This window comes from Alosa sapidissima, chromosome 17, assembly GCF_018492685.1.
Source record: "Alosa sapidissima isolate fAloSap1 chromosome 17, fAloSap1.pri, whole genome shotgun sequence".
NCBI classification, from domain to species: domain Eukaryota; kingdom Metazoa; phylum Chordata; class Actinopteri; order Clupeiformes; family Clupeidae; genus Alosa; species Alosa sapidissima.
In genome coordinates, this window is record NC_055973.1 from 19023530 (window position 1) to 19035015 (window position 11486).

Sequence of the window (11486 nt, forward strand, 5' to 3'; positions counted from 1 at the left end):
GTGCGCTGGCTGCGTTTTGATGGGTGCAATGTGAGGCTAGTGCAAGACGGCGAGGCTTATACTAGGCCTATTACTGGTTTTAAACTAGATGTACCGCAGAGCGGTACAAAATATGACCGCCGCCCAGTCCAGCACATGTTTTCCACAGAAATAAGTCACACTGAAAGGCATATATGATTCTAACTGTCTCACTGAATTGCATTATGAACACTCAATTCTCACTGGTATCTGCTAGACAACAAGTACCAAAACATGATTAGTTCATAGATTTCACATGTAATATACATTTTATACAACCCCACCCCCATCTTGCCTGGTCATAATTCTGAGAAATTCTTGAATTGTGTGCATGTGTGCGTGTACATGTTTATGTTTGTGTGTGGGTGGGTGTGTGTGCGTGCATGTGCGTGTTTGCCTGTTTATGTGCCTGTGTGTGTGCATGTGCATGCATGCGTATATATATCTACTGTGTGAGTATGTGTCATACGTACTGTAGGATTACTAAGCGCTTTCAGACATACGTGTAAGACCGGAGGTTCTGCCGATGTTAAACGGTGGGGTATATCTGAACGACATAACCGGTCATATGGAAGTCCGAATTTACCCGGTGTTTATACTACTCCCCCCCTAGTATTTCCTCCGGACATTATGTAAATGTGCTGTGTCTGAACGAGGAGTAGAACATGCGGTTAAAATTCACACCTAGTGAGAGGGCGTGTTGGTGACGTTTCTTTCGTGCGTCCATGTGGTTAGATCTGACTCAACCGTCACACGGAATGTTGAGAAATGAACGTTCTAAAGAATATCTGGGTTCATTGAATTCAACATAGAATTTTAGAACCTTCAATTGTTGCGGAACTTAGAACGTTCAAAAACCTACACCTTTAAGGGTTAAGATATTCACAGAAAACTGTGTCTGCCCTACCCTCCTTTCGGGGGGTCCAGTCCAGCGGGGGGGCTACAGATCAAAACGAAAAGCGATGGTTCCATGCTATCCATGTGGGGTTACATGCCCACCAAGTTTCGTGTACCCCGGTCTTTCAGTGTCCCGGGAATCCTTGTTGGTGTACGGTCACTAAATGTACACATACATTATTTTATTGTAAGGCCCCCCATGAACGAAAGTCCACGAAACTTGGCATGCATTCGGAGGGTATCATAATGATCCTACACTTTCAATTTCATGCATTTTTGACCATGTCAGCCAGAGATATTGTGATGAAAACACCTAATGTTTTGCTTTTTAATTTTTAACTAGGTGGCGCTATACATGAAATAAGTGGTAATGGGATAGGTTGACATGCCCCCTTAAGACCAACATACAAAAAAAAGGTGGACCTCCTAGGCCCTACGGTTCTCGAGATAGTTACAGAAAACTGTCTCCGGCCACCTACAGGCCAGTTGGTGTATAGTAACATAAATTAATTTATTGTGTGGCCCCCCATGAACGGAATTCCACGAAACTTGGCGTGCATTCAGAGGGTGTCATAATGATCCTACACTTCCAATTTTGTGCAGTTTTGACTATGTTAGGTCACAGATACCTGCGATTACAACACCTCATTTTTACTTTTTTGTGTTTAACTAGGTGGCGCTATACATGAAATGAGTGGTTATGGAATGGGTTGACATGGCCCTTTGAGATCAACATACAAAAAAAAATGGTCCTCCTAAACCCTACGGTTCTCGAGATATTCACAGAAAACTGTGTCTGTCCTACCCTCCTTTCGGGGGTCCAGTCCAGCGGGGGGGGGGGCTACAGATCAAAACGAAAACAGGAGGTCCCATGCTATCCATGTGGGGTTACATGCCCACCAAGTTTCGTGTACCCCGGTCTTACAGTGTCCGGGGAATCCTTGACGGAAATTTGGACATGGACTAAACCTTCAATTGTTGCGGAACTTAGAACGTTCAAAAACCTACACCTTTAAGGGTTAAGATATTCACAGAAAACTGTGTCTGCCCTACCCTCCTTTCGGGGGGTCCAGTCCAGCAGGGGGGCTACAGATCAAAACGAAAAGCGATGGTTCCATGCTATCCATGTGGGGTTACATGCCCACCAAGTTCGCCACTGGTTTAGTAATCCTGCACATTGTTCAACATCTGCTTCAACACATTCATTCACTTCCACGCTTTCAGGTGAACTTAATTCAAGAGTAGGTTGCAAGGTCATTGGTTTAACATTACGATTCAATTCCTGGTCAGTTTCTTTCCTAATTTGTCTAATCATATTTTCTAGATCAGAGAGATTACCTTGATAGCTAGCGCTGAATCGAGCCTTTCTGCGTTTTCGCCTTGTAAGACGTATTGATTTTGTGCTATCGCTCTGGGGTCCATACGGTTGGTGTTCTGGCAACACGTCAGGAGACAGGCTTGTGGAGAGCACTTAGGGTTCTTCAGTGTCATCTCTGACGAGGGCAGACAGGCGTGTTCGACTTGAGGCAGATCTGTGCAGATCTGACTTGATGTGATGCATGCTGGGTTGAACACCTCCCCCTGATTCATCCTCTGCGCCGTAAGTCTCCTCCTCCCAGACAGCGCCGGCTACTGCGCACACAAGCTGCACTGCCCTAAACTGAATTAAGGCCAGCTCACTGCCCCACACCTTGTTCAGTGCTCAGCGCTCAGTGTCCTGCCTCTACGGATAACAACACAACCACAGCCATTTCTGCTGACCATCATGCTTCAAATGTAATATCTCATAGGTTTACAAAGCATTTATAAAACATATTTAAAATAAACTCAAATGTAATATCTCATAGGTTTACAAAGCATTTATAAAACATATTTAAAATAAACTCAAATGTAATATCTCATAGATTTACATCATGAGAAAACATATTTAAAACATATTTAAAATGTAAACACACAGTTATGTATTCTAAAGTCAAACCCAGCCATGCAACATCTACTTCTATGTAAACATTACTCAGTAGCATAGACCCTGTCCTGTTCCTCTATCTGTGAGGCAGACAGATTTAACATACAGTGAAGCTCACTGGCAGTGCACTGGGAGGATTATACCGTTACTGTTGATGTTGGGGGGGCTGCAACAGGAGTGAGAGGGGTGGATAGTGAGAATTCTGTTCTGAGCGTGTTTTAGGGTGTGTCTCCGCCGGGGCTGGTATCACTCCTTGACTAGCATGAGTTTCAGGATGACAAAAATGGCCATCAGAAGGATTCCACACACCAAGCCTGTGATGTTCAGGATCTTGGCTTTCCTGGACGCCTCCTCCGCCCAGGTCACGTCCCCTTCCAAGTTTGCCTTGTCCACCTGCGGGTGGGGCAACACAGCACAAAATCAACAAACACACAGTAAACACACAGTAAGCACACAGCCAATTCGACCAAAAGAGCTTTCCACAATTCAGTCACGACCATGAGCACCAAAAGTGTTCTACTTTGGTCATTTGACGTACCCTTCTGGAGCAAATGATGGCACCTATTCCCAGAGGCAGGCAGCAACAAAGTGTGGTGATGATGGACCAGATCATATGGGACTTCACTTTGGGTCGAGGCGCCTCCATCTTGAGCTGACTCTGGCTGTGGCTGTGTTGTTATCCGTAGAGGCAGGACACTGAGCGCTGAGCACTGAACAGGGTGTGGGGCAGTGAGCTGGTCTTAATTCAGTTTAGGGCAGTGCAGCTCGTGTGCGCAGTAGCCGGCGCTGTCTGGGAGGAGGAAACATACGGCACAGAGGATGAATCAGGGAGAGGTGGGAGGGCTATGAGCATGGAGACCACTAATGGACCAAAGGCATATCAGCCACTGCGATTTGTGTGAGTCCTATAGAGGGGTAATAGTTATTGACGTCAATAAATCAGAGGATCACTCAACATTACACTGAACAAGGTGAGTTTGATTAAATAGATACGGTAGAAGCATCCATTCATCAGAGACGTTCTCTAATTCTTGACTCGTGTCAAACACATGAGATCCTCTTTTGATTAGGATCACAGAACACAAAGTCAGCTTTAATAGACTACGTGCACGAAAGGCTCTTCCTGTAGGCTCATTTATTTCCGGTGGAGCGTTAACTGTGTTGTAACGGCATCTTCGGTTATATTCTGCTCCTTACATCTTTACTCCGACACTGAATATCTTGTTTGCCCAATAATAATCATTTTAACACACGCATAAATCCTTCGTTATCGTAACATGCTGATTCTCTAGTGCAACATCCAACCGGGTCCGTGTAGACACTAATTACATTAACAATAGTGGCAGCCAGGTGCAAACTGACTCAACCAGAAAACAAACAAGCGTACAGAGAAACGAGCGTACTTTCGTGCACGTAGCCTATTTTGTGCCTCTAGCAGTGACCCTTGACCTTTATCCTTGACCCAGTTATCAGTGTCGCTTCAGTGCCCTCTCCTGCATTTGCATTCCTTTACTCTTCTCTCTGTTGCTAACAGGTGGACCCTTGATAAAGGCTGTGTGCCGAAATATCGGTCACTCATAAATCTATTTTTAATTTGATAACTTCCTGGCCAGTACCTTTAGCCTAATTAGCACACAGACCTTCTATTGTAATTGAGAGTGGGTCTGGAAAAGGTTCATTGACTTATGACTTCCAGCAGGGGCGTAACTAGCAGTGAAATTAAACTTAAATTGGTGCATTAAACTCTTACCGAATCATTTCAGTAGAGTAGCAATCTCGTAAACAAAGATTTTAAATGCAGTTGTTTACTTACAGTAATTCAAGAAATACACTTCCGTGCCAGATTAGCGATTGTATTGCATGCCTGTCTTTTCGCTACATTGGAAATGGGCTTCAATGGCCTCTTGGCCAGACGGACTTGCAAAGCAAATCCCAAATTTGCCAAGGTTCGTATGGGTATTCCGAGGCTACAATAGCTCGACTTCTTTTTCATGCTAACAGGTGGACTCACATGCAGGTTGCTACAACCTGATCTGCTTTCTCTGCACTGACCTCAGACATGATGACATGGCCAGAGTCCCCTAACCCTTAGTCTTTAGGCACTGTGATAGTGTCTGTGTCTAATAAACCATAAATAATAAACAATAGAGCAGCTCACCTGCTGGATGGCTACTGGCTCAGAATGGCAGTGGGAGAGGATGCACTGAACAGAAATTTTGTTCATGTCAGTCACTCTAAAAAAAGAGTGTGTGTGTGTGTGAGAGAGAGATTAAGCAGCAGATCATGGTATTGATGATGAACTGGAGCATGTTGTGAAACAGGTTAAAGTGTCATGAGCTTTCTCTATGACACTGGCCAGAACACACACACAGTGGCTCTCACACACAGACACACCTCCTATGGCAGCAGGCTGAGTCAAAGTCCTTTTAGGCAAGTCCCTCCAATCTGCGGCCATATTGCAACGGCACTTATCGGGCATTTATTTTGGGCAGAACTGCGCACACGCAAGGCTTCACGACACGAACACATGATTGGTACGATCTATTCACATGTCGACTGTTGCCCACGAAAGGTGTGGGATACAGTATGTCTAGACACATGCCATATTGGTGTTACAAACTAATCCCCATGCAATTCTATGAAGGACTTTTGGAGTGCTGTATCTCCTCATTAGAAAGTATCTGGCTGAGTGCTGTAAAGGCGGGAGCGACTCTCACATGAGTGGATCAGGGAAAGGAAATTGGTTTACGACACACCAAACACACACACCATACCCCCCTGTCCCCCCACACACACACACACACACACACACACACCATTATACCCCCTCCACACACAAATTAGTGGATTAGGGAGAGGAGACTGGTTTACGACATTGAGGGGACGTGTGGGCCAGGGGAGGTGTGTCTGCTGGGTCTGCCCCGTTGGCCGAGGAGGACGGACATGTTGCTTCACCGTCTGGTTGTGTATGCTGATGGTTGATGTGTGTGTGTGTGTGTGTTTGTGTGTAAATGTGTATGTGTGTTAATGTGTGTGTGCCTTCAAGGTAAAATTGATCAAATTAAACTGAACATATGTTCTTGATTACTAACTCAGCATCTGGAACCTCCAGCTAAAGGGAGAGAAAAGCTAAACTTGATGTCAGAATTAAGCTTGATAGACTACGCCACTCAAAACAGTACAGAATCTGTTTTTAGCAGATGCCCCTGAAAACAGCTGCTATAAAGCCCCTTCTCAAGATGATTAAACAGGATGCTTCCATGCTAATCAATTATTGGAAAAAAAGCAACTAACTACCTTCCTAACATCAAATGGCTATTTTGATTACTTTCAGTCAGGTTTGACATACACTTTAACACAGATGCAGGCAAAACATTACGTAGTCCTGTCACCACAGTGTCCCTATCAGTCCCTAATGTACTTGTCATTATCTATGCGTGTCATTATTTTGTGTGATACTATTATGTACCATTGAATTATGTGGTAACACTTTGCTTGACAGTATCAACATAAGAGTGACATGACACTGTCATTAATGACACTGTCATGACACATGAACCCTAACCCTAATCCTAACCTCTAACTCTAATCCTAACCCTAACTCTAAACCTAACCCTAACCCTAACTTATTATGACAAAAACCGAATGTCACTTAATAGCAGAAGCGTTGTGTCATAAACGTTTATGGCTTGTTTATGACACATTCATGACAGAGTCATGTCACTCTTATGTCAATACTGTCAAGTAAAGTGTAACCAATTATGTATACACACTTCCTGACTGACTGGGCACAGGTGGTACGGCTGGGTAACATCATCTCCTACACTCAGCACTGGTGCCCCGCAGGGATGTGTGTTAAGCCCCCTGTTGGAGCCTACTCATTGTATACTCATGACTGTATGGCAACTCACACTTCAAACACCATCATTGCTGGTCACATATAGGTATGGTTACAAAGGCAGAAAGACAGCAGCTCTTCTTTCTTCGGCGGCTGCGGAAGTTTGGTATGGACGGTGAAATACTGACCAACTTCTACCGCTGTACCATGGAGAGTATCCTGACTGGCAACATCACATCATGATAGCAAAGTTCTGCAAAGGAGTTACAAGGAGTAAGTTACCAACTATTCAGGACCTTTACAGCCAGCACTTTAGGAGAAAGATGAAACGGATCCTTGCTGACCCTAGTCATCCCAGCCACAGTCTCTTCAGCCTCCTATCATCTGGTAGGAGGTACAATAGCATGCAGACTTGTAGCAGATACAGAGACAGTTTCTATCCACAAGCCATCAGGATGCTGAACTGTCATACTCTTCCTCATACCTAATCTCATCAACCACACACCTCATCAGGGTTTTTCTTTTTTATCACTTTTTTGCACTTGCCACTTTGCCGCCACCCTCTGCCCCCCCCCCCCCCCTACACCACACACCACACACACACACACACCATTACCCCCCCCCCCCCTTCACACACACACCATTACCCCCCCCCCCCCTACACCACACACACACACCATTACCCCCCCCCCCCCCACACCACACACACACACCATTACTCCACCCCCCTCCACACACACACAGGTACATCCCCTTCACACACACACACACACCATTACCCCCCCTCCACACACACACACACCATTACCCCCCCTCCACACACACACAGGTACACCCCCTTCACACACACACACACACACCATTACCCCCCCCCCCCCCCCTACACCACACACACACACCATTACCCCCCCCCCCCCCCTCCACACACACACACACACACCATTACTCCACCCCCCTACACCACACACACACACCATTACCCCCCCACACCACACACACACACCATTACTCCACCCCCCTACACCACACACAGGTACATCCCCTTCACACACACACACCATTACCCCCCCTCCACACACACACACACCATTACCCCCCCCCCCCCCACACACACACACCATTACATTCTCAGTAGCGAACACACGCACACACTCTTTTTTTGTGACTACTATATCATTTTTTATAACTACTATATAAAAGCTATTCAGTTGGAGTGCTGCCTGGAACGATAAGTCTTTGTTGTGGAGATGGTGCTCTTAGGTTGAGGGCTTTATCAACTGTAAAAATAAGAAGATACATAGGCACTCATCAAGTGAAACAATTTAAAATGCCTTTATTTCACGGGTGTGTGGAGGCGGTGGTTGTTTAGGTTTCATGCAAATGGTTGTTTGCTGTTATGTTGTAAGCTGCTAAAACTGAGTGTTTGTTCTAGTCTGTCTATGACTCATTTTCACTATTCATACAGTAGTCCCTCTGATTATCAGATTTTACATTTTCTCATTTCGTACAAATTTTTGTCTAAAAGCAGGCTTGCATTACTCCAGAGAGATCAGTATCATGCGACTCCCTGAAAGACAAACCCATGATGGTGTCATGGGATGCACCTCCACCATTTTATCTTGAGGACAATCAGGAGCGTTTTCTGATTACTGGGATTAACAAACACAATCTCGGGGGCTCGGGCGCTGTGGTGCAACTGGCTACAGAGCCTTTACCACGTTTGGGTCCAAGTATCCACGGTGACCCCAGTTTAAATCCAACTCGGGTCATTTCCCGATTCCACCCCATCTCTTTCTCCGACTCACTTCCTGTCTGAATAATATGTCACAATAAAGACAAAGAGAGCCAACAATGTTTAAAAAAAAACAACAAACAAAAAACAAACAATAAAAAACAAACACAATGTCCAGATGATATCAAAAGTCTCTGGAGAGTGTAAACATAGGACCAGAGCTCATGTCTGCAGCACTAATGTGCCAGGGCCAGGGCATTCTCGTCCTGCCTGGAGCCAAGGCACAACATGATACCCTTTGAGTAGTCTTTTAGCCAGATATCAGATCCACTGCACCATTACAAACAAGGTGTAGACTAGGCTGGAGAGCGACTAGCTGTTGGATAAGGTATTTCGTTGTTTACATTGTCTAAAGGGGCGGTCACAGACAATGCAGCTCACAGAAAAAAACTCAGACCAAGCAAAACAAAAACATTTTGTAAATAAACTAGATGTACCGCATAGCGGTACAAAAATAGTGTGTATATACTCTTTTGATCCCTTGAGGGAAATTTGGTCTCTGCATTTAACCCAATCCGTGAATTAGTGAAACACACTCAGCACACAGTGAACACACAGTGAGGTGAAGCACACACTAATCCCGACGCAGTGAGCTGCCTGCAACCACAGTGGCGCTCGGGGAGCAGTGAGGGGTTAGGTGCCTTGCTCAAGGGCACTTCAGCTGTGGCCCACTGGTCGGGGCTCGAAGTGGCAACCCTCCGGTTACAAGTCCAGAGTGCTAACCAGTGGGCCACAGCTGCCCACAAATATGACCGCCGCGCAGTCCTGTACATCCATGCCGCGAAAATAAATCATATTAATGAATTTTTCTCCATCTTCTACTCCATCCCCCACTCTTGAAGCTTTTGTGCATGCTTGTTTGGAATGTGTGTTTGCAGCCGCACACAAAGTAGCCTACTGGTGCTGCAAAGATGAATAGATTTGTAGCACTTGCCAAAAAAATTGTTTATAAAAATTGTAGCATTGTTATAAAACCTTTAAAATCTCTAAACAATCACAAGTAGGGCAGTTCATCGCAGTCCACCCATTGCAACTGGACTGATGAAAGGTACACCTGTAGGCTACATTGTATTTGGGAAAGCAGTAGCATAATGTATTTATTTATTTATTATTAAACAAAACAATCCCTGTCAGTTCCATGAAGTTTTCAACAGCTATCAAGAAGAGAGGTCATGTCATGGATTTTTGTGAATGTTTCTTCTTCTACATATGCATAAGTTTAGTCATCTAGTTCATATGATATTCAGCTTCATTGTCTATGCACAAATTAAATACCAGTAGTCTAAAACAAAATGCAGTTTTACCCAGTGGTGCAAATAACTGACATGTCCGAAAGGGCATTCATGAAATGCTTTGCTAGACTGTTCATACACATCTTAATGGGCCAAGTTGAAGAGCTACTGTCCGTTATTGTTTGTGCAAATAATAGGCTGATTCATGTTCCCTTGCATTTTGCAACTATAAGGTCCATGGTTAGTTTGGCTTTCGCCAGACCAAGTTCAATCTTTTAAGAAGTCGAAAAAGAAATCGCCGGCAGATAAGGCTGAGTTTACCCAGCCTAGTCCATGGTAGGTGCCCAACCGAAATATTGTTTAATTTTGCGATTGAGATATCCACGCACTGGCGCGAAGTTTTCGGCCCCGGTTTCAGAGCTATTCTAAATGCAAAAATGCATAGAGGGAGTTATGACAAAACCGTGACTGTTAACAAACTATAAGCTATATAAGGTAGGCCCTATGCTAGGCCTATTACACAACATAAATTGTCACTAAGCTATGCTGGCGACCCAAATAAAATCTCCTTTGGGAACCAATGGCTTACAGTATCAAGCGGACTTAAGCTGCCATCTCTTGGCGAAAAGTTAATAGTCTTGCATATCAGTAATACATTTCACGCAGCTGTGTGAATCACGGAAAGCGCCATTGAAGTGGACACTTTTAAATGGAACCCAATCCACTGTACAGTAGCTCCAGGTCTGTGGCTAAAGCAGCCATAATGAAAGAGTTATCATTGTTTGGATACTTCATACATACTTCATGGATACAAATTGGCAGCATCTTTGTGGATATTCGGTGATGAAAAATTAGCATTTATATCTTAATATGAGACTGTATGCTCATTTGTACTTAGCCTAGGCAGAACTTTTGCAAGATGAAGATCACACAAGTCACCAGGCATACTGGTGTTGTGTGCCTTCTGGTTTTTCCCACCTACTGGTTTCCTTGCGCGTGCTCGCATTGCTCACCACAGCTGCAGGAGTTGTCAAACATTCACAAACAAGTTGTTTTAGACGGATTTGAAGTCGCATTTCATATCTATCCCATGATCACTACACTACAACCAGTCGTACAAAATACATGTAAAATAAAGGCTATCATTTTGCACACTTTATAGCATTAAAATGGATTCGAACCTGCAATAAATATGCACACCTATGAACCAGACCGACCTATTCAGCGCATTATCTCTTTGAGCCACTCCAATTAGCTGAACACTGTCATCAAATCACCTATTAATTAACCACGCAAGCAACATTTTGTCTTGCATTAGGTGACACAAATGGTATTGCCTTGATCTTATAACTCCTTGTCTGAGCGACTACCAGGCCTATGGTTTTGAAAAGTCAAATGTTCCCTGACAAAGACATTCTAAAATTAAGAATGTTTGACTTGAAAAATACACTAATTTTTGCAAACTCCCTTCATTCAACCCTTGAATTTCCCCTGGGGATCAATAAAGTATCTATCTATCTATCTATCTATCTATCTGAAGACATCGCGGTCTGGTGCGCTAAAATGTAGATCGTTTCTTCTGTCGTACCATTTAATTTCTAAGAATTTAGGTCTACTAGACCTACAATAACGTCATCACCAAATACATCTTTTTTTTAAGTATATTCTTTCACATTTTTTCAAGCAATCTTTATTATTTTTATGTAGCAAAAACTGGTAGAAAAAGGCCCACTCTGATATTAT

The 11486-nt window shown here is 44.0% G+C and overlaps 1 protein-coding gene across 1 annotated transcript; it reads right to left on the reverse strand.

Moving 5' to 3' along the window:
• Window positions 1–2854: 2854 nt before the first annotated feature.
• Window positions 2855–3636, reverse strand: LOC121688753 (proline rich transmembrane protein 1B-like). Its single transcript, XM_042068561.1, has 2 exons — window positions 3420–3636; window positions 2855–3274 (listed from the first exon to the last, which is right to left on the reverse strand). The coding sequence occupies exons 1-2, from the start codon at window positions 3525–3527 to the stop codon at window positions 3128–3130; spliced, it is 255 nt and encodes an 84-aa protein (XP_041924495.1). The 5' UTR covers window positions 3528–3636; the 3' UTR covers window positions 2855–3127.
• Window positions 3637–11486: the final 7850 nt, after the last annotated feature.

What these genes read in the sequence shown, in the direction of transcription:
- LOC121688753 (XM_042068561.1), bottom strand. Translation starts at nt 3,527, where the DNA reads ATGGAGGCGCCTCGACCCAAAGTGAAGTCCCATATGATCTGGTCCATC. An exon ending in CCATCATTTGCTCCAGAAGG is followed by an intron (nt 3,275 to 3,419) that starts GTACGTCAAATG and finishes CCCCACCCGCAG; the next exon opens with GTGGACAAGGCAAACTTGGA.